At 44.1% G+C, this 25,910-nt stretch overlaps 1 protein-coding gene across 5 annotated transcripts in view; it reads right to left on the bottom strand.

The window, feature by feature from the left end:
- Window positions 1-25,910, bottom strand: part of MAD1L1 (mitotic arrest deficient 1 like 1) — a 353,458-nt gene that overhangs the window by 187,719 nt on the left and 139,829 nt on the right. For 4 of the 5 annotated variants that reach the window (XM_083800613.1, XM_083800615.1, XM_083800617.1 and 1 more), the window contains one exon: window positions 18,005-18,145. The exons of the other annotated variant lie outside the window; for it this stretch is intronic. In XM_083800613.1, the coding sequence (XP_083656739.1) occupies window positions 18,005-18,145 (141 nt within the window). The remainder of the gene's footprint in view (window positions 1-18,004; window positions 18,146-25,910) is intronic. 5 annotated transcript variants of the gene reach the window in all.

Genomic DNA, 25,910 nt, shown 5'->3' with positions numbered 1-25,910 from the left:
CAAATTGCTAAACTCTCCAAAATTCGTTTCGCACTCACCCCCCTAATGCAAAGATAATATTCACTCTGTAAAACCATCCAGTATCTTTGGCCAGAAGGTAATCTCTGAGTTCAAGGTGCTATCATTGACACAGAACACACAGGATGGTCCACACCACTCAGGCAGTAAAAGGATTAAGCACCACATTAAGTGCACAACTCAGCACCTCCACGTCCAGAGGTGGCGGTACCCAAATCTCCCTGATCCTCAAAGCAAAGGTGACCTTCACAACTGCAATAAAATACAGAACTCGGAGAAACATCCTGAACTTCTCAAAATCCACTCCATCAATGCTGTTCACATAATCTCCCAGGCAGACACCATTGGTTAAGGAACACAGTACCAAAGCAAGCTGGGGAAATGGCAAAATGACATTGTATTCAGGAAGGGATGAGTCCCCGGAGACCAGAGCATCCTACGCCAGACAGAAACACAGGAAAGCAGGTAGGTGCAGGTAGGGAGGAAAATAAGGAGCTCAGGTGTTACTAGATTTTTCATGTGTCAAGAAGCATCAGGTTTGCAAACATCTCTAAACAGCAGCATGCATTTGTTGATTTTACTCTGTGAACTGCAAGAGAGGTTGAGGCAAGACTCATGTGCAACAGCTGAGCAACTCCTTTCCTCCTGGCTTTCCTTGGCGTTTTCACTCAGCACCTTCCTAAGGCAGAACACAGAGACCAAAAGATTAACAAAGCTCTGCTGGAATATAATACATATTTGCGATAGGTCTGCTTTTCTCCATCCTAATCAAACGGTGCTGCAGCCCCTAGGGAGAGAACACATTGCCAAACAAAAATGCGAGCATGCAGCTGCTTCCTCAACAGCGAAGGGCAGCCTGACTGATGAAACTCTGCCAAGCCAACTGCTTCCAGCACTCCGCAGTCAGCCAGTAGAGCATCTCCTGGACGCACACCGGTGACTCCCAGATGCTGATGGACTCTCCAAAGGAATCATTCTGCATCACTGGAACACCCATCAGAGAAGCCTCTGCCACTAATATTCTCCTTGTAGGCTCACAAATATTCCTACCTCAGAGAAGCAGCCGAGTACGCAATTTTTGCAGGGAGTCCCTTCTCTTTTGCTGCTCCCCTAGCAACGTTTTTAACCCAAGAGTAGAAAGATAACCTGGCATAAAATCTCTCTCTTCAGGGATGACCACAAATCTCTTGCCAGAAGTAAACCAGATTATTCCTATATTAGTGTAACAAAAAAGCATTAGGTGAGCATCAGGCCATTCTATAGAGATGAAAAGGAATACAAATCCTTTGGAGAACCCTGAACTGAATTAATTTTACTGGGCTGTAATCAAATCTCTAAAGCTGGAATGGGGGGATCCCAGCGCCAGATTCTGAAATGAATGTAGGGTCTCTGGGAATCAGTGTCACCATCACTGTTCCAGTGATCTTCAAAACAGGTAGTGTAAGTCATTCCAGGATCCAGCGAGCGCAATGTTTTCTTCAGGTTGCATCAGCCCTTCCTGAACTGGGAAGCTGTGCTAGAGACTACAAGCAGGAAACACAGGAGCTAACGGGGATGTAATCCCCTGCTATCGGCTGTAATGACAAAGGTGGCTGGGGAAGGGGTAACAGTTGTTTGTGTATTTGTTTGTAATTTTCTGGCAAAGTTCCAATGACAGCTTCTTTTTGTCCTTCTTTAAATTACCAGCAGAATGATTTCAGGCTTCAAAACCCCTATCCTAATGAAAGCAAACATTAGCACACGCCAAATCAAAGAGAATCTCATAAACTAGAAGTGGTAGCAATATGACTGCCAGCATCTCTACCAAATTGTGAAATCTTCTGCCAGTCATCCTACATGGTACATTTTTTCCAGCGCCACCTCCCTGGATCTAGGCTCTCCCTCCCTCTGTCAGTTGCCTCCAGCTAGGTTTGACAGCTAGGGGAAAAGAAATGACATTTAGTTGATGAAGTCTGTAAATTAGCCAACAAAAATGTTCACTCTTATCCATTCATCAGAAAAAAATGGTGGAATTACATATCTCCACCTAAAAAAGCCCTTCTAATTTCAGCCTGATGAGTCAGCACTGCTGTAGCTCATCACCAAGAATGATTCATTGTCAGTGCACTTCTCAAAGTCAAGAATAAGGGTATTCACCCCAATTCAGTCATCTCCTAACTACTCTGAATCCAGGCACTGTGTTTGCATACAGTACTGTTACAATGATTTATGTGATTGTGTCACTTTTAATTTCAATGTATAAAGAGATATTGTCAGTCCATCAACATAACGCAGCATTCTCTTTTCGGGGGCTGACAATTCAATACCTCTTGGTATGGACAATCCTCTTGCTTGCCAAGAAGGAGAGGTCTCTACACCACCATAGCCTGGAGGTGGCAATGCTTCTGGAGACATGTGGGTGGCCAGTATCATTTAAGAGAAACATTAATAACCGCTTATGAGTTATAAGAGGGTTTTGTGCATGGATTAGACCCCAGCCTGAAGGTCTGTAGCTGGATGAAACAGAGTATCTGAACTAAAAAGCAGCACAGTTGTTTTATAGTCTCCTAATATCACAGCCACTTTAGCTGTGATAAATCTTTTAACTATTAAAAGAAGGCTACTGAGCAACTCGTACTGACCACAGCACCCCTAAGGACTGAATGGCAGCACCTTCCTCCAAGATGCCCGAGGCTGTTGGGCAGCTGGCAATGCAGAGTGTAGGTCCCAAAAAGATGTCTGTTACGATGTGTATGTGCCATGGGCCTGTTCCCAACCACTTCTCACTGCTAATCCATGCAACATGCTCCCAGCAGCACCCCTCAGACACGCAGCACGCTTCCCAACACAACCACTGTGAGATTCCCAGCCAGCAACCACCACCAAGGAAGCGAAGATGCACATTAAAAACTTCTTTTTTTCTTCTGGGTTAATTTTAACTTAGTTTGATGTCATCCTGGTTCTCTGTACTACTGCACAGGTTGTGCTAGCTCAAATGAAGGTCAGGAAAAGGTTTAAAGCAGCGCTGCCCTTGAAAGAAAGGCTTGTGAAATTACAGCCAGCATATTTTTGGCATCCAGCAGAATCGTGGGTAAAGTGCCTAAATCTCAGAGGGTCTCACACAAATTTGAAACACTCTTGAAAGTTGCTAGGAAACAACATTCACCCTCCAGACAGGGTTGTGCAATGTTTGCTCTGACGAAGCAATGCTTGTATTACCTTTGCTGTGTTTGTTTAGGACCTGTCTCCTCTGCTGCTAGAGTATTTCCAGTCTCTAGTCCGGGCGTGTAGCTGGGTTTTGCTTAATAAGGTAGACATTACACTTTAAAGGTAGCACTTGTAATTAGCAGAAGCGCACTGCTCAATTCCTGTTCCAGACAGGGTTTTCCAAATGTCACGGTGTGCTTAGCACAGCTGATCTGCTCTGACGGCTGCTTTAAATGCGACTGACCTAGGAGGGCACAGAGTAAGAATCAAGTCGTATCACAGGAGGTAAGATTAAAAAATGAATAGCATAATTCTTTGCTTTTGTCCTGCATGCTGATTTTCATGGGTTGTCTGTACAGCACTGTCAGCAAGGTAAGTTTACTAGAGAGATTCTCCTTTTCAAAGCAGAAGCTATACTCACACTTGGAGGCCAAGCAGGAATTTCTCTTGGAATTTTATACCTGTTCTCTGGATCAGCCCCCAGAAAAAACTGCCTTCTCCTGGTTGTCCTGCCAGGCTACCATGGCACAAAAATACAGAGCATTGAGGGGAGTAAAAAAAAATAAAGAAAAAAAAATCGAAAAAGTTTTAAAAGCTAGCACTGGTACTGGCTGCTAAAACTACTTTACAGAGGCTCTGACAAATCCAGCACCCTTCAGAGACTCAACTGAAAACAGTATTTGCTTTCTAAATTTATTTTAGAAAAGCAAAAACAACCTTAGTGATTACCGGTAACACACAGCATTAAAAAAACCTCTCAATTCCCAACAAATACCTACCCACAACAAGCCCCTACCCTTGCAGAAGAACATTAGTGCTTGCATCTCCAGGTACTGCGTGAATCAGTGGTTTCCAGCCTCCTTGCAAAAAAAACTTCGCTTCAAAAAACCCAGTAACAGTCCGTACCTCAGCATGTCTCATGGACTAAGCAAAAGTCCAGCTGAGCTTATTAACGTAGGTGTCATGCAACATCTCACCTGCGATGTGCTTGTGCCTCACCCACAACTCCTGCCTCGCTGTTTGGGATATGCCAGTACAAACTTACTACACTTCTCCAGAAGACACCAAAGATGATTAGCACCAACCCTGTTCAATAAAAGGACAAACCAAAGCACAAGGATCATGCGTCCTCTGCAAGGCTACAGAAGCAATTGCAATTTACAATTATAATATTGTACTGCATCATTGTTGTTCTACAAGCAGTACAGAATTTAGTGGCAGAATTTGCCTAAGGTCGTGTGACTGTTAGGGAAAAAAAAAAGAGGGTTAACAGTATTTCTACCAAGAGACAGTCCTTCCATTGAAAAAGTGAAAAAAAAAATCCCTCCAAGATGAAAACTAGAAGGAAAATTTGTGTGAAATACATTTTTACCACCCTCAGATAAAATCAGGCATGCTTGCACACCATTGGTCATGCTCCCCTAAACCTCCCTGAATAGGAGCAAAACCTTTCCACTTTTATTCAAGAATATATTCAAAGTAAACAAATCCCAAAGGGATTTAAGCACAGTATAAAAGCTTCAGCAAAAATCATTGGAAAAAAAAGCAAACCAACTAAAAGGATCCTCTCTTGGCACGCTCTTGAAAGAAGGATTCACTACATTTCTAATTGACTGCCACCATGGCTTAAATGAATGATCTATAAATAGGCAGCAAATTCAAAGCAAGCATTTGAAGGAAACAGCAAGTTTTGGGGTTGTTTTCCTTGTTATTGCTTAATCATTTGTTGGAAAGGGGGTGGCTAACAAGGTAGGACAAATGTGGTTAAAAGATAAAGAAACAGAAAAGGATGGGGTGTGGGAGGGAGGGATATAAGCACAAGATGAAGTTCAAATGCATGAAGTGCACAAATCCATTTCTGACTCTAGCTTTCCAGAGGGCTGAAGGATGGGAGGAGACGCGTACAACTATGTCAGAGCATCAGTTAGGAGCTGTGCTACACTCAAGGTAAGCAGGGACGGAAAGAAAAAGAGGTACCAGGCAGCATCCACCGCACGCACAATGCGATAGCCAGCTGCGGTCCTGGCTTGGGTGCAGAAGTTCGTTCGGCTGCGGTTACAGAAGCAGCGCTTGGGGTGGGTGCTGTGATGGACCCGCTTTCTGCAGGCGGGCTGAGGCTGGTAGGAAAGTCATGAGTAGGCAGGAAAAATATGCTTGTGACTCAGGAATGAGAATGCCTCGAAGATCCCCTCAACTCTAAGAAGGCTTTTGTGTTATCACTAAATTCTTATCTGAAAACTCAAGCTTCTGTGGGCCACCTCAGACTAATTTCCAGTCTTTTCTTCATAATGGGTCCCATACACCATTAAGTGCACTCATTAAAGTAAAGCACTGGAAGTGTTCATGCAGCTGGCTCGTGGTAAGGGTCATCCAAAACAGGAGTGGAATCAAAGCTGTTAAAGTTAAGTAAACATCCACATCGTAAGAGAAGTGAAAATACTTGAACAACAAAGCTGGAGGAATGTGAGTCATTCCCAGAGAGAATCTGGCTTCTGGAAAGCATTTGCAGGAAAATTTCTAATAAACTCCATTTTATTAGACTGAGTAACTGTTTCTCTAAATAACTGCAATTTTTATTCCATGGCTCTTGTTGCATCCTGTCCACTCACTCTCTTCCTCTTTCCCCACATCTAGTCCGAATGCCCACAACATTCCCAGTCTTCAGTTTTCCAGCATCCATCAAAGCAGCCGACTTAATTATCCTTTTTAATTACACCTCTTAATCCTGTGATCCTTCTTTCAAAGCCCAAAGGGGACCCTCGCAGAATCCAAGCAGCAGAAGACCTTCTGGTTTCTTTTTCCAAGGTGTTTGGCTACCTGCACAGCCCTTCGTGACTCCCGGGAAGTCCTTCCTCGCACCTCCAGGGCAGATCCTGCCCGGCACGCGGTGCTTGCCAGCAGCAGCCCAGGAAGAGCTCCCAGCCTTCTCCGTGGGACGGAGGCCTGCCCCATGCCACCTCTGTACAGATTTACAAAAAAAAAATCACCTGCAACAATGGGAATAGAAGATTAAACAAACCACCCTTGCATAGCACAGGTGTGATGCATATTCTCGGCTTGCCAACCACTGGTTTAATCTACATTGTAAAAACTCGCGTGACAGTTACTGTGAAGGGAAAGTGCAGGATTAACCAATCTGGGCTGAAGTCCCTTGTTTATCCAATAAAATAGACACAGCAAAATGAAGAGAAGTGCGTATTTCCTTGTGTTGCCCCATCAGTGTTTCTCAATTTTCATCTGAAAGGATTAACTCCAGAGGGAGCACTGCAATTTTATCCTAACCACGGCCCGTTCAGCCCTTGGCCCTTCTGCTGAGACCGCCAACAAAGACGCCAGACAGGATGGTATTTTTGAGATGCGAGTGTTTATCTTCTCTGAGCGAACCAAACAGCAACTCATTTCAGGAAAGCAATCCAGCAACTCACAATCGCTTCTCGCTCCAGCAAATGCAGACTGACAAGGCAAAAGGTGAAACAGCCTGATGGTCCCATTAGAAACCCTTGAGTTTCCTCGCTCCTGAATGTCTGTCTAGCAAAGCCGTGCTGTAAAGTATAAAAGATCTCCATTTGGCAAGGCAAGGAACGAATTCAGAACAAATGCCAAGATAATCTCAGCTGTTAGCTCCCACCACAAAGGTACAAGATGTACTGAATTGGGTGCTCTGCGGCCAGGAGCCGTGCTTCAGAGCCACGGGCACGCTCGCAGGCGGAGGGGCATTGCGCGGGATGCGGTTAGTGCACACAGCTAACGCTGCAGGTGGAATTAAATCAAGCAGCAGCACCAGGGTACGGCAACACGGGGCATGGCAGATAGCTCCCTTCTGTAAATATATGCGGATAAGAACTGGGAACGGTTTGGGGTTTTATCCTTTGGTTCACGCTTAAATTTTCTTTCTTCTTAACCAAGCAGATAAAGAGCTAGGAGGTTTCACCTTTGCCTGCGTGTCAGGAGGGCTGACATCAGGGCATCACCAGCCTGTTTGTCCGTCATAGGCTGACAGATGCCAAAACTGCTCTCAATTCATTCTTTGTCGAAGAGAGGTTAAATAAAATGTACACTTGTTGTAGGAATGGCTGCATTTGTGCTGCGCAGCAGCTCCCAGATGGTCACGAAGACTCGAGAGTGACCTCTTGGCTCTCAGTTCCCCTCTGCTGTTCAGAAACAAGCGCTTTATCCAAAGAGCAAGCGGAATGCAAAAGAAACTAGTCTCAGCAACAATTACAATAACATAATCTGTAAAGCGCTGATGGGCTGTAGAAGCCAGCTACAGGGAATTTGAGTTTTGTCTGGCCTGAATAAAAAGGTGCTCATAATCTGGAGAGAAAATGTCACTTATGAACGATAAGGTCATGCTGCACCGTGAAGATAAACATCGTTTCTCTATATAGCTGTGATAGTCTCATCTACTGTCTTCGGAAACGTACATAAACAACAAAGCAATAAGACAACTGTAGAATTAGCTTGGGATGCTACGTTGTTTTAAGAGCATAAAGCAGGTCATCTGGACCTCTTTAGACATGCCTTCCTGAACTAGCACCAGGAACACCTACGTATATACACCTACACCGTGCTCTTTTGCTAACAATAACCAATAAATAAAGCCCAACACTTTCCAACAAGCATGGTATCAGGTATGCTGGAAGAATTTAAGACCAATCACATGTCTTATATTGCTGTAAACATGCACAGGAATTACATACATCTGCATTGGTGGTTCTGTGCTCGGAGACCCCCAGGCAGCCTACGCCAACCACTTTGAGCAACTTACTTTAAATAAAAACCACACATAATGGTAACAGCTTCCCTCTTTTCCAGAGTTCTGCATGATCTCTGAGCACGTGGAGGAGACAAAGCCATCCCCACTTAACAGAAACGGCAGTGTCAGAGCCCTGGGGTCTCCAGCCACGCGTGGCAAAGCTCATCAGTTTGTGGTCTCTACCACGAGGCCTGGTCCCAGCTCTGCCCTGCACAGCCTGGACTTGAAGAAAATTCAGAGCTTGTGGGCTCTCAAGAGATGTTCCCATGAGGTAATACTGATACAGACATTTATCACTTCTTCCCATATATAAATAATGTCTGGTAACAGTCTCTATATAAATAAGCCTCAAAAAATCTCTCTCCTTATGCAAGATATTCTACTTAAAATAACCTCTACAAAACAATTACTCTGTTCCCTTTCACAGCTACTGAATATATCACTTGGTTTTTATACAGTGTAACTCATCATCTTTCAAGATTCTTGTGGACTTCCCATAAAAATTAAAAATATTCAGGTTTAGCAACTCTTCCCAGAAAATCAGGTTTCCAAAGGAAAAAATGAGCTGTTTTAGCAATTTCCCAAGAGGAAGTGAAGTTGATGTCACAAGACTTCATGTTTGTAAGTCCGACATTTGGAAAGCAGGCAAGAAAACACTGAATAGATAAAAATCAATGCTTTAAAACAGAAATCAGTTTGACTTTTAATGGGGTCTTGAATAGAACTGAAATATGAATGTACATCTGTCAAAGCTAAGCTCACTATAGCCATTATGGCCATTTAAACAAATTGAAAATATAAATCACCTCAGTCTGTCAAAATAATGTGCCATGTATTTCCTATCTGTGTTACTGTCACCACAGTAGGATTCATGACACATGTATTGCACAGTAGCACTGCCTGTTCTATAAAACAGCATAAATCTCAAAAGGAAAACGTTACAACTTGCATTACAAGAAGACTGTGACTTTCTCCAAAACTTAGGGCTTTCAGTTTGTTTTGCTGAAAAGCTTTTAGCAGAATCAAAGCACGTTTGACATTAGCACTGATTAAAGCAAATAGATAAATTGCAAAGCCTCTGAGAAAACAGAATTGTTCCTTACAATTTACTTGGACCACCCCTGAACAGAGGAGATCTATATCTACAGCTTAGTTTTTATTCACAGCTTGGTGAAACCCCCTATCAGCTGGCTTTTTCACTTATTCTCTTCCCAGTCTTTTCCAAGCATTAGTAGGCTAAGCACATTTAAGTAAAAATGGAAGGGAGAAAAACAAAGAAGAGAGAACGCCAGCAACCTTGCTTCAAATGCTGTTCAAGTTAGGACTGCGATAGTACTGTGCTCTAATTCATTGATTTAATAAGAAATTAATAAGACTGGGGAGACGGAAAAGCTGCAGTGCATGGACAAACCAGTCCATAGCAAAAGCCAGGGAGAAGAATATGAGAGCAACCACAGCTTGTAACTCCAGAGAAGAAAGCACTGAAGGTGAATAACTGGGTATGTTCTACAATAAAATAATTGCAATCGTCTCTGGCATTTAGGCACCATACAACGTGCTCACGTGCTGTGCTGACCCAGGCTTTTAGACTGATTAGCTCCCTGAAGAAATGCCCCTTCCACTACTGGTGATCAAGACCAAAACTGGAAATAATGGGCTTCAAGAAGAAGACCAAGACAGCAGCTACTGCTGTTCTGATCTCCACAATAAGCAAAGCATGAAGTGGATGAAGAAGGATCTTACAGTTCTTGCAAACCGCAAAGAGCAGGAGCGTTCGGATCCACGAGTGCATGGGAACAAGCTTGTGCTGTTGTTTTCTCAAAGCGTACATGTTATGACTAGGAGGTAACAGGACTGCAACAAGGCTCTGTAGCTGGAAAACGAGCCGGGCAGCAGCTCGTTGAGTCACGTACCGAGGCTGCTGGCTCTCCACGTACACTGCCCAGCATAGCACCGAGCCCCAACTCCATGCCCAGGGACAGGGAGGCAGAGATCTCAGTGCCGAACCCTCTGGCACCGAGCTGCCCCCATCCCTTTGCCCCGGTCCAGGAATGCAAGGAGGACTGACATCTCCAGGGCACGAAGAATTACAGACTGCCTGCAGTCTGCCCTGCAGGGAAATCTGTGGAAAAGCCCAGCTATAGATAAAAGCTGATGGTGTGTTTTTAAATAGAAAATTATCATTAAAACCTTAATCCCTGTTTCCTACAGGAGACCATCATTGTGAATTAAAAGATGACATGAAAACACTCATAAATACATACTTTAAATACTAAATTATGCAGAGATCATGTAATTATTCTGAAATGAAGCACTATAAATCACAGAATTCAAATCCAATCAGTTTAAAAATCAACCAATCTCAACAAGTTCAGCACATCTCTTAAGATGCTCCGACAAGCGCTTTTTAATGTCATTAATACAAGGCAGAACTAAGGAATAGCTAAAATTTCTGTGGCGTTTTATGAATGTGCAATCTTCACTTCTTAGTTTTTCACAAGATACTTACTTCCTTGTTTCTCTCAGAATTGCTTAGTTTCCACAAGCTGCTGAAGCTTTCATCAATGCGAGAATGTTCCTGAGTAGTAGTGCTAATAAGCAGAGAACATTAAACACCAGCCTTAGCTCTGAGCTTCCCAACACTGAGGAGGGATTTACCAGCACAGTTCAAACAAGATGAGATGCTCTGGCCAGAGCACCCCTGGGAAACCCAACAGAGACAAACCTGGTTCTTGGTCTGGAGACCAATAGGCCAGGACTGGCCAATTATCCTGTCCCTCATGAGCCAGGCACCAAAATACTCCTTGGGCTGAGCCCAAATATGTACCGCCTGCTTGAGGCGTTGTGCTGGACGTGCTCGGAAGCAGCTCACAAATAGGACGGGGCATTGCCTCCACGGGGTCCCATCCCCCTGCTGCAGAGAGGCCAGGCTGGGTCACCACGTGCCCCAGAAGCTGCTGAGGCGGCTTTGATCGTTCCCTGCCCAGGATCACTCGGACACCCCCAAACACAAACCCTGCTACCAGTGATGGCTGTCCACGGGGGTGAGACCCGCTCTGTTTAAAGTCACCACGCTTTCCAGCTTGGAAGAGATCAAAGAGTTAGATCTCCGAATTAAACACAGAATGCAATTAATCTCATTTTTGAATGTTTCTCTAACATTGCAAACAAACAAAAAAAATCTGTAATTGTAGAAAGCAACAGTGGGAAGTGGGTGAGCACTGAAGGAAGGTGCCCGGCAGCCTCCCTGCTGACCCCCAGCCCCCCCATTTGCACTGCCTGGCATGCAGCAGCAACCAGAGCCCCCCACACAAATTGTATTTCTACATTTCCAAAGCCTTCCCTTCAAGAAGCTAACAGCTTCCTAACCTCGCTCTCCAAAGAGGCTTAATTTGTCTTTTTCTTTCTCTCTCTCCTGCCTGCGGGGGCAGAGACTTGTTATCAGCACCCTGTTTGCATCCCGGCTTCCCCCCCAGCTCCCAGCACTGCCCGCTGGCAGCGGGGGGTGAGATGCACCACGGTGCATAAAGCTGCTCTTTTGTGCGCCGCCTTTGTCCGCTGCCATCTGCTGGGGACGGGGCTACCAAATGTATTCCTGCTGCCTCCTCCACCTGAGGACATCTAATTGCAAAGCCTGTATGTATCTCCAGGCACAGGCAAGCAGGCTCCCCAGTGTAAAGCGTTTTAAAGCTCTCACCGCCACATGAAATGCTCTCCCCTGTTCTATTGTGGTAAACGTGACTCATAACTGCACGTCAGTTATCTTCTCTTTCCAAAACATCATTAAAAAGAACCCAATTTTAAATCTTTTGTAAGAATTTAGACCCAGTTCATCTGCCTCTCTTGCCTCCTATAGCCTGGTGCATCGGAAGGTAGTTCAAATTCCCCAGGTCAGGCCTTGTTTGGGCTTGGTTATTCATAATGTCACGGGGGGAGTCTACAGGAAGATCTGTTCACACCGAGAGCATTTTGAGGGGAGTGCAGTTTGGGGTCAGGATCTCTGCTGCTGGCATCTACCAGTCTCCGTGGGGCTGAAGTGAGACCCTCCAGAGGTAACACTAAAAACGTCCCCAAGTGGTGACAAAGACACTGGGCTCACAGAACGAGGGCAGACTTCTGTCCTCTGAGCATCACGCCTAGACGGAGGGCTGGTTGTAGCACCGCGGTCTCACCTAGGCTAGGTGTGCTTGCAGCCGCTGCCACTTAAACCCAGTGCTGATTACATTGGCTTAAACAAACTGAAACGCTTCAGAGTGGAGTTTGCAGGAGTCTGCCCTAAACTCCCTACGTCGCTAACACAGGTGGGTAACATATTTATCAGGAGCACACATTTTTGAGTTTAGAGTCAAGATACAATCTGGTCAATAAGAGAACTAGAGGCAGAGCATCACAGACCATGACTACATTAGGAGCATGACTTCCAGCAAGAGATGAGGAAAATTACAATGTCACCTCTTGCTTTTACTGCATTCGAAGCACAAGGAGGCAGTGGGGTTGGAAAAGGCTTTTCTGCCCCATGCGCTTCAATAGCCTATTTCAATCTGCAGCTCCTTGTTGTGGTGCAACTGGTCATTTTTCTGAGGGTTTGTCTCTATAGCAGCTTACCACAGGCTAAAGGTACAGATACTGCCTTAGTTAATGACTTAATTTACTCAATACAAGTTGGTGCCAGACCGTTCTCATTGCTTAAGAATGATGGAGGCTTGTTTCTGTTTAGCAGTGGTCCCTAGGAACTGGTGAGTTAAAGCCATTCTTAAACTGTCAGAGCACCCACACTCAAACGAGCTGTAAAAATCTACCGTTAGTGAAAACAACGCTGGTTTGTGCAGAATGTCTGCAGCACAGGCGATGCCATACACGCCTTCTCTTCATCTATTGCTGATTTTCAGGACACATCCAAAATGAAGAAGCTGCTCAAAAAAATCAGTAATTCAGTTTTAAAATCTATTTGGACAAAAAAAAAGTCTCAACACATAGAAACAGGCTCTGTTGCAGCATGAACCAGTTTGAAGGGTCGCTCCTCTTCCACAGAGCAGGGACTGTCACCTTTAACAAATCATTAAGCCGCTCATGAGTCGACTTCCTCATTTATATGACGGTTACTTGCAAGGTGCTCTCCCCAAACACAGCCGCTGGCAGGTGTAAACTGGAGGGGAGGAAACTAATGGCTCCCTGACTCGACAAGGTCACTCAGGTCTGAAGGAAGATGAAACGTGCGAGAGAAGAGGGAACCCAAGATAATCCATTTTGCAGGACTGCCAGAGGACACGGAGCCTGACCTGGCTCTTCCCTAGAAAATAAAAGAAACAAAAGACTGCAGCGGCTCCCAGGAAGGCTCGCAGCTGCCAAGAGATGCCAAAGCGTTCAGGTTCAGCATGCTATTTCGACAAGGTGTTTGCTTTGTCAGAGGATGATGTCCAGCCCTGTGACTGCTTCAGCAATCAGTGGTAGCTGATGCATGGAGCACATTAGCATCATCTCCAGAGAGAGTCTGTTTTCTCCCACTTGAGTTGCAGATAAGAGGCTACAATGACAGCAGAAGTCTGGGCAAGTGAAACACATGCCATTCTGGAGTGGCAGGAAAGCTCCAGTGACTCAGATGTGCTCCTTATGGACATCCAAAGTGAGAAGGGTAACCTCACTCCTTCTCGCAGTTGTCACCAAGAGAAACAGTGCACAAAGGTTGGATGGCAGCAGAGAGGTAGTGAAAGCAGGCAGGAGAAGTCTGAAAACAAAAACAAACTCCTCTGCGCTTTGCACAGATGGAAGGAAATTTCTCTGCAAAGTTCCCATCATCACAGAAAGCCCTTCTGCTATGTAAAGATGCAATTTACCTCCGAGGGGAAGAGGAAACTCAGCAGAGGGATAAAAAGCAAGACAAGCGTGAAGTGTGGATCAAAGGGAGGGAAAAAAAGGTTAAAAAAAAAAGAAGTGGAAAAGCACTGAAGGAGGAGCCAGGTGAGAGACAAGGAGGAACTGTTAACTGCTCAAATAAACATTTTATTGCATCCACACGTAAATTTTTAGAGCTTTAAACACCAGGGTGACTGCTAAGTAACTCACTTTGCACGGAGCAGATTTGTGACTAACATCCCAGGCACAGCGCTGCCCAATTTTCACCACCAGCAGATGAGCTGCACTTACCAGGTGCAGGTAAGGTGATGGTTTTTGGTCAGGGAGTTGTGAGGTCTCCAGTAATGCCCATGGTGAAAAAACACAGACCATATGGCATTTCATGTGCCGAAACTGTCAGATTCATAATTAACTGATTACATATGGTGCTCACAGTGTAAATCTCTCAATGTAAAAAATGCTAGAGACCATTGAAGGTGTCAGCGTGAATCTTCCTTGCAAATCTCTCTTCATTAAAGTTTCATATGGAGCCAAGTGTGTTGTAATAAAATAGCCATTAATGGAGTTATATTTATGATGATTTCTCTTTTGTGCAGCTGGATTTAACTTTTCAAACACTAATCTCCACATCAGAGCTTTCTCACAATAGCTTCCACATGCACAGAGGCTTCTTGCTTTGTCATATTTACCTTGAAATTAGAGTTAATGGGAGCTATGATAGAAAAAATTAATCAAGATCAGCAAGAACACTGTTAATATCACCACTGTCAAACTGCATATTCATGCCAGGATAAAAACCCAGCTACGATTCTGTTTATTTTATGTATTTATAGCATGCTGGCCAGAGACAAACTCATTCCCTTTTCAGTTCCAAAACACACTTTTAAAAAGATGGTGAGTGACACTTCATTAACTGCTTGAAATAGGCTGACACAGACTGCTTGCTTCTTTCAGCCACCATTTCAGACAGTATCTTTCCTGCATCTCCCCCCCTGCTTTACATTCAACGCTCTGTAAAGAGCTTTCCTGAACCTCAGCAGACAGATGGGCACTGCGGAACAGGGGCTGTGCCGGGGGCAGGCAGTCCTGGGGAGGATAAAGCGATCGTTTCCAGTCCCAGAACACACTAGGTGTTTGCATGTTCATGCATTAGAGATCCAGCTTTTCTCGTCAGCCATCAATGAAGGGGATTTAAAGTTCCCCCCTATCAGCCCGTCTTTGTCCTCCAGTTCTCTGCTCCATCAGGCTCTGACAGGACGAGTTCTTAGGCAGCAACACGGCGCCTCTGAAGTGATCTGGGATGGAGGCATCGTTCTGCATTTGAGTTTCTGGAAAGGTGCCTTTATTCCCAACGGGGTCTGGGCTGCAGACCCAGCAGCGTTCCCAGCAGCTGTCCTGCCCCACCAGGGTCCTGCTGGCTGGGCACAGAGGGAGCCAGACACAGCTCAGTACCACACAACTCCATCCTCGCAGCGTGCGCTAATAAACCTCTCCTGTCGCCCTTCAGGGCCCACACACTTCTCTCTGGTTCCCTGTGTTCCTTAAAACGGCTTCCCACCTCCCTTTATACATCAAGCAGAAGACTTATCAGAGACCTCATCTCCCTAATGAGTTAAAAGCTGTTGCCTCAGCACAAATCTTCCTAGCCCCACGTGTCTCCCTCCCCTTTGGTGCCGGGTTATCACCATCGCTGTCTTTACCCGAGAGCTTCCTGGCTCACGCAGAGCTGCTGCTCGAATGAATGGAAAAACCTCCATTTTCACAGGAAAGAAAAATCCCTGTTAAAAACATCACTTTTTCCCCTCTACTGCTTGTTCCGAGGTGGGGCTGCTGCTAATAGATTAGGGCAGCCAGAAGAAACGTGTCAGATAGCTTTATGAGTATCAAAGGGCTCTCTACTAGGGAACACAGGAAGAGATTTTGGTAAAAGAAATTTTCAGTAGGGGAAAAAAACAACACCCTGTGATAAAACAAGTCAGTGAGGAGAAAAAGGGTGTGATTTTTAAGGTTTATGAAAAAAGCTGAAAGGCAGAAGCAACAAGCCAAATGCAATTGTGTCAGCCTGTGCTTTTCGGTTCTGCTCCATCGCCCTCTCTTCACAGCCTCCCCAGCCTTTCGCAGGATCTCAGAGCAGTTGTGCACGTTGTTGCTTTGCTGCCACCACCTGCATGCTCCTTGCAGATGGACTCTTCTCATTCTTCTGTTACCCTGCAAGCCAGCTGCCTGCTGCCCTCCCAGCCCATCCGCACCAGGTGTGCTGGGTATGCCCCATCACTTCTGCCACGCTGACTTAAACACATAGAAGTAAACGTCAGAGATGGTTCAGCCCACACCTCAGAAATCATCCGAGGCTCCAAGGTGCCTCATTCCTGCCGTCTCCTCTGTTTGTTTGCGAGATGAGTCACGCAGGTGTCAACATTTCTAAAATTTGTGCGGAGCTTCAGCAGAGCGGGGAGGTGCAGAGCATTATGTTAGAAGTTATTAATAGCTGCTATCAACCATTTTTTTGATCTACAGGCAGTGGATTACAGCAGCTGCTCCCAATGATGAGACACCAGGAGTCTTACCTGTACCTCAATTTCCCTTTCTAGTTTTCAGATTTTTACTAGAACAAAAAACTTTCCCCCAAATATCAAAATAGGTTGGGTTCAGCCATCAACATTGCAGACTGAAAGGCAAACACAATCAAGCGAAGCATAAAATTTTACTTTACAAGGGGAATATCAGGACTTTGAATCCTGCTTGTAGCAAAGTCTTTGAAAGGCTTAAAGGTTGACATTACACAAAACCAAACCTGCAGAGAACACAGCTCTTTTCTGAAATTTTCTGTGTAGCCCTTAATCCATATCCATGAAGACAAACTTACCATTTGTTCCCTATAAATAATTAAAGGCATGTAGGAAGTGGTTCCTACACTCCTCCATGCTTTCACCTGAAGAAGAAAAAGCAATTTGCTGTTGCCCAAAGACATCGTGCACATTTGACCTATTCAGTGAAACCTCCCTCCATCAACCCAGAGCCACTGCTGGGAACAGCTAAGAAACCAGAAGGAATTAGCCACCTAACACTTCATGTCAGCGCCATCTAGGCCTGCTTTGCCTGGTGTTAAGCAATACAGTGATCAAACAACAACGTGGAGAAACATTCAGAGATGAAGCAATTCAGGCAAGTTCCCATTTCATTGGATGTTACCACCTAATTTCTCTATCAGCTCGCCCCAAACTTGACAGAATTCTTTTTCTCAGAAACAGGAGGAAGTGGAGCTATAATGTGAGACTGGGCTCATGCCACACTGCTCTGCTTGCTAAGGCTTTAAAGGTCACTGGAACCAGTACTGCCTGCCTCAAGTCCCCACCCTACCAAGAGTAGAGCATTTTAAAGATGACAGAAGCAACAAGGAGATTTATACACAGTGGGACAGTCCAATCTACAGCTTCAATGGGAATCGCAGGAGCATCAATTACTACAAGTTTTACTCCATTTGAATTATGGCATCTATAAATCTACGCGCTGGAGGAACCAGATATGAAGAAAGGAAAACTCACATGCTTACAGTAATTGCAAAACCTATGCAATAAAACTGCCAAGATTTAAGACCACAGACATATTTCCAGATATTTCAACTCGTGACCATTCCAATATGACAAAATACAGCAGGGAAGTAGGGAACAATTTGGCAAATGGATGTTATCACTTACTTCATTCCAGTCATGTTTCAGACTACAAATTTACATAAAGAGAAGTAGTAATACTATAAATGTTCCTTTGAGAAATACTTCTGTCTTTGGCAAAAATGTTTTTCTTAGAGGAAACCCTAGCATAAAAACAGTTAATACAGTTACTGTTATTTTATATAATTTTATATATATTACTGAGGTTTTCAGGCCTAAAGCCATGAAAAGAAGAGTTAACAACAGACAGACACTTTTTACTTCTTCAGCCCTCAAGAGTAAAGCTCTAATAAACACACCCTTGCTTACATTGCATTTAGAAGAGCCTTGCTACACAGGTGCTACAGTGCAGCGCTGAGACCAGATCACAGAGAACACAACTTGTGGGTCTTATTGACCCCAGAACTTTGAAATCTGAAATTTGCAAATCTGTCTTCTGTGGCAGCAGATCACATCACTTCCATCTTAAAGGTCTCAGCTATTTCACCACAGGGGTTAGAGAAGGATGCTTCTTCATTACCTCCAGCTCCGTGTTATGAGCATGCAGCTTCTGCACCATCTCCTCAGCCTCCCGCATGCGCCGGTTCAGCTGGGGTGAGTGCTCCGAAGGGGTCAGCTCGCTGTCATACGACTCCAGGATGGCTCGCATGCCATCACGCTCCTGTCGGGAAGAACAGAAATCACCTTCAGGGATAAAGCCCCTGAGCCCACTCAGAGAGGAGGGTTCCCAGACCAATAGTTCACCCATTATTTTTCCCCATTGTTCCTTCATGTGGCAGAGGAACCCTGATGGACATAAATTCATGGCCTTCATGTGGGCATTGAGCCACGGATGTGAACGCAAGGTTCTAACAAAACAAATTGTGCTAACCTGAGAAATGAGAAATTGGACTGCGTTGTGTGTATGAAAGCACACAGCCCTCGCAGGAAAGCAGCATGCATACACACTAACAAACACATACCAACTGAAAACAGAGCCTGCCTTCTTTTTGGAGACACTATTCTAATTCAACATGCTGAATGGGTTTCTTCAGCAAAATATTTAGTGTAGCACTTGACATTTTTCCTGCCAAAGCATTCCAGCAATGAATGAACAGAATTGTGGCAATAGAAATGAAATAGATTTGACAATGAACAAAGTGGCTGAGAGCAAACATCCTCTAAATGGTATGCGACTGATCACTTGTTGAACACTGCAATATTCAGTGTTTATAATAAATATTTTTTCAGAGGTTAATATCCTGCAGAGAATGTGTTTGGCTCACTTTTCGATTTGCTGGCAATTATAACCAAACATTTTCAGAGAAAGACAAAAAGAAGGATCCCTTTCCCTGCTCTGAGAGCTTTTGTACTCCCAAGTACAAAGCCTGGATTGAAAGCTAAATGTAAAAGTTTTTGTGCAGGTCCCTGGCTGAAGTATTCTCTGATGCATTCCCAACTTCAGACGGCACCTACTGCCCACCTCCAAGACAATGGGGGAGAAGAATGGGGACAAGAGGCTGAACAACATTTCAAAAAGTCAGGCATGTTTTAAGGAGATTACGGTTTACAGTGCAATATGCAGACAGGGATTAGCCAGCTGATGAAGTGTTTTATCTTTTGACCGTGTTGAAGAACTTTGATGTTTGCGAGGCTACAGAACAGAGTCAAAGCAGCACACTCCCTCTGCATAAATCAAAAGAGCAAAAACTCCTAGGAAATCTTACAGTGCTGCCTCCCTTTCATTGCTGAAATTTGCTATCTTGCCCTGTTACAGAAATGTACAAATGTTCAGGGCAAACCAGTTATCTTGTGTGAATTCTGCAACCACAAACATCCGAAGTATTATTAGAAGATCACTCAGCTTTACAGCTGTGCAGTTCCCAGGCCACCACTACTACTACGTCAAAACTGGAGCACTTCACAAATGCTGAAATATTTCACCAGGATTCTGCTCTTGGGGAAATCAGGAATTACCAGGGTAAAAAAAAAAAAAAAAGAAAAAAAAAGCCACTTTCCATCACTCCCAAATGTAAAAGGCTGTATTTCAGAAACAGAAGCCAATGCTAACTGCTCAGTCGAGCAAGCCTGTACATGAAGGTTGTCTTCCCCTTTCAAAATGCAAAGGTCAAACACTGATCGTGGGTAACAAGTGTATGCATGAGGAAGGGAAGGAACATTCAAATTCAAGGTGTGAAAATAAGAAGGGGGGGACCGCCAGAGGTGTGGTGTGTGCTCAGAGCCTGCAGCGTACTGAAAGGTCAGCCACGACGGTTGGGTTGGGCAGCAGGTACAAAGACTCTAGACCAAAGCCCAGCCTGAGGCTGACAGAACAGTGTTAATAAAATAATAAAGAAAAACAGGTTCTAACATAAACGGTATTGAAAGCTATTATTGGCTTCTTGCTCAGGCCTGACTAAAGAGAAACACTTTTTTAAGGAAAGAACAGTTTTTCCATAAAGTTTAGAAAGAATTATTGATTTGACAGACACATGAAAGGAAATACTTCCGTGTTCCTGCAGAAGGAGAAAGGGCAACCTGAGCCACACTGCACCTGCCTTATAATGAACTTGTTTAGCAGAAAAGTAGCACTACAGGAAGGTTTCATCCTTCTCCTCCCCCAGCAACATCCACAAACACCGCCCAGACTGCCAAGAGCACTCTCCAGAAGGCAGCCTGCCTTTGCTCAGGAGATGACTTTGGTTCCCCATTTATTCCAGAATCATTGCCTAGAACACAGAAGAGAACATAAGGATGGCATTTAGTGAAGTTATTGGTTTGATCCTTGCAAATTGTTGCAATTAGATCTGTAATTACACCATCCTTTCGCTCATTCTCTCTGTACTCCAAGCTGCTCCGCTATCCTCATTTTCTGCTAAGCATCTTTCATCAATGGGATAATTTAACACAATGTTCTGTCCGTTGCAGGAGGACAGTCCCAAACTCCTTAGTATTTCTTCAGCAGCAAACAAGACCCCTGGCCATTCCCATCACATTCGGCTTCCAATTAACTGCTGAATATTAGGTCACCTAAGTCATCCCTAGCAAGATCCTAGCAGTTCCCCAAGCTGTTCAGCTGCAAGGATAACAAATTTCCCATTCTCATCCCACCATGAAAGCAGGTGACTTTGGATGGGGATGGGAGCATTCTTACAGGGTGGTCTTTCCCCTAAAATCAGCTCCAGACGTTGACAAAAAGAGCCTTCTACCAAAAGGATGAGTAAAGTTGTCAGGAAAAAGCATGCGCAGTAAACACAGCACAAGCTGTACTGGAAAAAAAAAAAAAGGGGCTGAAAAGCAGAAATAAAAGGTGGCACAATTATACACTTGATCCTGGAGTCTAGTTCTCCTCTTTAATTATTTCTAAATATTAATACTGTAATGAAATCAATTCTCAGCTTCCAACAAGTGGTCCCCAGCTCCATTTTCCAATTCCTCCCCATCAAGAGCACTTACTGAGAGCTTTCCCCTCCCTCCTAAAGATCTTGTTAGTTTGGCAGGAAACACAAGTTTTTGCTGAGAAGTCTGCTGTCTAAAAAGAGTCTCTAAATGTAATCCTAATTTAATAATTGCTGCAATATCTCCGTATCTCACACAAAATACTCCCCAACCCCATCAAAGACTTCCTGAGTGACTTTAATATGCCCTCCCTAACCTTTTTCCAACACCTCTGCTTTCCTGCTTTCTACAGGGGTCCCTACAAGTAGAATATTCAGCACAATTACTAAAAAGGGGTCCCCTTGAGAATTTCCTTAAGTTACCCAGCACTGTTACCTTCGCTAACGCACAGCTCGCGCCCTGCCTTCGCAGTGGCAGATCACCTACAGCAATTCTTGCTCCCCCGCTCCTCCAAGGACCTCAACACGGCACACTTCCAGGTGCTCTTCACTTTGACAGTTTCTAATCAACACCAGAACAGAAATGCAGCTTACCCCAACCATGCCCTAAAATCACAATAGCTGTTTTTGATGTTCATTATAAACCTAGGAAATTAATGTCCCACAGCAAACTCTGGTGCTCCATCTTGCAGCTGTACGTTTGAAAGAGAAGAAGAATAGTGAATTTTTCAAAGATTAAAGTTGCCCTTCCTTTTGCCAGCAACAGTCAATTCACCAAAAGAATATGCCTCTTACTACTGTACAAATAGGTAAAATGCTTTATATTAATCACAAACTGGAGCCAATCCCCTTAAAACCTGCCAGGGGAAAGTTCTGGATCACACCTTTGCAAAATACCCTCCCCTAGTACCAAACTTCTCTCCGCTTCTCCCATCACCTTCTCTATTCCTTCTCCTGTGTAAAGCCCAAATGTGAGCTGTCTGGTAAGCTGCTCGAAGAAATGGAAAAAAGTTTCTTTCCCTGGCACTGACACACCAGAGGGCTACAAGAGTAGTTTAGAAGCAGCAGTAATATAAGAGGGCTCCTCCAGGACTTCGGGGTTAATTTTAGGGACAGACCTGAGAAGTGTTCAAAGAAGCACTGCGCAGCTATCGCCATCCCTGCCAACAAACCCAGGTCACTGAAGCAGCGCTACCGCACGTCCCCAGGGGCAGCCCACGGCTTCGAATCTACGTGTACTGAGGAGAACGAGCAAATCCCTGCTGTGAACTGAAAGCAGCTGGAGAAAGAGTAAAACACACCGAAAAAATTAAAAATGCCATTTGACCATAGATGGATAGACAGATAAAGACTCAGGCCCCATTCCCATTGATGCTTGTTAGCCCCTCCTCAAACATATACACACAGAATTCACCACAGACTTTCTAATTAGTTGAAGAAAAGAAAAATCAATAAGAAAGAAATTAAAGTTACAAATCTCACTGAAGTCAGTCACACACCCTGGGAAAATTTGTTCCTGGGGTGAAGTTTATCTAGTGTCATAATTTTATTGAAATCCTATATCTTCCTATTGACTTTTATCGTTTGAAGCTGGATACCAGAGTTATCATTATTAGAGTTTCAGTGTTGCTTGCAGGCCCGAGGTTTGGTGGTTTTTTTTTTCCCTTTTATAAACAAGCTGTAATTGTCTGTTTTATTGATCAATAAATCTTTCAGCTGCCTTTCTTCACCCAGCTCCTGCTCTGTTAAGACTCCTGCGCCATTCTCTGAAAGAAAATACAGGGTTGTTGTTTTTTAAAGAACAGATTGTTTTGTCATTAGCAATGAAAGAGCAGGAATTGTGCCGGTCGGTTCTGATAATGGCTTTTTAATGACAGATTCTAGTCACAGTAAAATCTGCTTTATTTCCACATGAGTGAACTTCAACTATTAATCCAAAACCCAAACACACAGCTCGCTTGCTCTGTCACTTCTGCATGGGTTACCGCCTGGCAGAGGAGAGAGACTTCGTAAAGTGGAATCCTAATGATATTTCCCACTCAGTGCCTTTTTGATGGTACAGAAATATTCCTGTTCCTAGTGTTAAATGAGCTTTTTGTTTAATTAATGATAATTTTAGGAGAATGTTAATAGACTGCTTCATTATAGGAAATCAGTGGCAAGACTTCCCCCTCCTCTTCCTCTCCAGACTCCTAACTTCAAATTAGTCATAATAACAGAAAGCTTCAAAACAAGACTGACGAAAGAATATGGAGCTTCAACATCAAACAGATGCTATTTGCAATCAGGTGTAATTTAGCTAACTATTCCCCCTAAAAACACAAATAAAAAGAGAAAGATGAACACGTAGCAGAGAAGTGCACGCTTTCTTGCTTGAAGCTATATAAATACACACAGAGAACGTGGGAGGTGGTACCCACGGTTTGACCGAACGCTTAACTCTAGTAAAATTAGCAGTGTGAGGTGTGGGAACATAAACCAAGCTGCGGTCAGAAATAACTGAAGAATACTTAGGTGGTGCCAAGACCTACTGACAAAACCTATCCTTTGGATCCTTCCAAAATTACTCGCAGTTGTTTGCGGACCAGAGTTCACTACCGCTGATAAACTCACAAACGGCAGGACAGACCCCAAAGACAGGACTGAGGAACAGATCCAACCTTTCTAAAGAACAACATAACAGGAGATACAGACTCTGGCAATTATCAACCACTTCATAATGTTGGTATCTCATAAAATACTTGAAGAAAACATTAACAATCAAATTGCAAGCTGCTAGAGAAGAATTAGGGACAAGAAACAATCAACTGAGACTTAATGCAAATAATATCAAACCAGTCTATTTTCCTCCTTTGACAGGTAACTTGTCTACTGAATAAAGGCAAACAAGGAATGTGATAAATCTCAACTTCAGTGATGTGTTTATCAAAGAGGAGGATTACAATTCAACAACAACTCCATAATTTAGAGAAATGAATTTGTATCAGGGTGATGAAATCCATGAAAGCAAAGCACTGAGCCCTGCATGTTGTGTAGCAACGCGGAACTCGGTTACTGTCAATAAGTTACTGTCAATAAACTGCAGCATCACTTGCATCTACCCCTTCCCAAAACTGCCCATTTGCACATACCTCCCCCATACCAAACTCATCAGGGTTGTGTTTCAAGACCCAACAGGTGTCCTACATGCCACCGGAGAGCATGAGCCCAGGAGCATGCACAGGGCTCAGATGTTAGCAGGTTCTCCCCAGCCTGATGGCTGGAGGAATTGATGCCCATTCTGCACAAAGACCGGTGTGATTTCGCTGACAACTACCACAGTTGCTTGTTTGGCTCTGTCTTCGAGGCTGATGGCTCTGTAGGAGATGTGGCTGAACGTACTGGGAAGCAATAGTCCTGCAGTTACAAGTATGCCTTATTCTGGAGTAGTACAAACATTTTCTGCTCTACGTGCACACAAAGCACTAAATTACCAGTGCAACTTCCAAGGTGGGAGGAGGAAGTTTGAGAAATGAGAAAAAAACTGCCAAAAGACCAAAAGTTTTCACCTCTAATGACATGAGAAGGTTGGCTTCTGCAGGTCAGAGACTCCAAATTCACCATCAGCTGCTCACCTCAGATGGTGTCTCATCTCCTCCAGCCCTCAGATTTGGCCTCCTGACATCACATGTGCCTGCCATCGCTTCCATGCCAAAACCTACATGGGGGAATCTAAACCTTAAGCACTTCACTTTTTGGTGCAGGGCAGAAACCGTTTCAAACTTATAAAAAGTAAATCACTAAGTTCCTCTTTGCACTGCCTGCCTGACCAGCCACCCTTGAGATAGGTGCAATTCATCATTTTCCACTGCCCCCACCACTGGAGCAGCAGGGCGCCTTCCAGAAGCACAGCAGCAAGATGAGCAGTAACTGTGGCGTGTCCCCGTCTCTGCCTCCTTCCAGACAGAAGTGTGGGCAGTGGAGGGTGGTGGGTTTTTGTTTTGTTTTGTTTTTATGTATTTATTTATATTGAACACCTACATGTTAATGCTATAGTTGCAGAAGATGGTAAAATGTGGGCTAGCCCAGAGGTACCAGGTAGCTCCTGGGAAATTCTGTCCCAGGGTTTTAGAAAAAAAAAAAAAGGAAACTTTCTCCTTCCTTGTGGTGCATGGCAGAGGTATGAGTAAAGAAAAATGATTACGCATTGTTACTCTACAGGTAATTAAAGGAAATTAATCCAATTTTGTAAGTGACTTGGGCATCTATATCAAAACGTCTTTCACAAGTGTTAATTATACCAATGGCTACATCATTAAGCCCTACACTGTAATGAGGTTTCAGTCTTCAAAGACCACATTCACATCCCGTTGCCTCATAGAAAATGGGGGGGAAATAGGCAACAGCAAGCCCCAAGAAGCTGAGGCCTGAAGGCAGAGCCGTGGCTCAAGCCCAGCGGTTAGAAATGCCAATTGCAGCAGACTTTGCTGCTGCGGCAGCACCTGTAGGAGGAGATGCATTCCCTCAGCTCCTGACCCTCCCAGCGCACTGCTAGCAAGAGCTGATCAAGTCTTCCAGAACAGACGAAAAGCAGTTCTGTGCCAAACAAAACCAGCAAAAATTAAATTACCAGAAGCTTCTCAAATCCTCCTTGTCTACAGCAGCATCTACTGTCACCTGAAGGCAAATGGCTCCTCTTTCTCTTAGCACTTTTATCTTTTGTACTAATCATATTTAAACCAAAATTTTCTTTTCCCAAATCTCCAAATGGCTTCCTTCTGAGATGCAGCCATTTCTCAACATTTCTCTCTGTGGCTGGCCTATTTTCACATTACTTTGCAAATTAGAACTGACTGCAGACACATATGTATGTACACACCATTGACTTTCTACTCAAGACCTCAATTAAAACAGCATTTACAAAAAAGCCAGTTTATTCCATAAAAACATCCAGCAGATTTCACTACCCTGGCACTGACAAGAAGGACATTAGAGAATGTTTTTTCAGCATGTTCTTACCTCCGGAACGTGACTTCCCATATATCAACCCCTCTGCTTGCATTTTTGCCCCTCGAGCCAATATGAGGTTATTGCAGGAGTCTAAGGATGGATTTAACTTATAAAGAAGCC

Source organism: Anser anser (assembly GCF_964211835.1).
Source record: "Anser anser genome assembly, chromosome: 15".
Classification (NCBI taxonomy): Eukaryota; Metazoa; Chordata; class Aves; order Anseriformes; family Anatidae; genus Anser; species Anser anser.
Note: the sequence above shows the minus strand (reverse complement) of the source record. Positions and strands in the feature narration are given on the sequence as shown.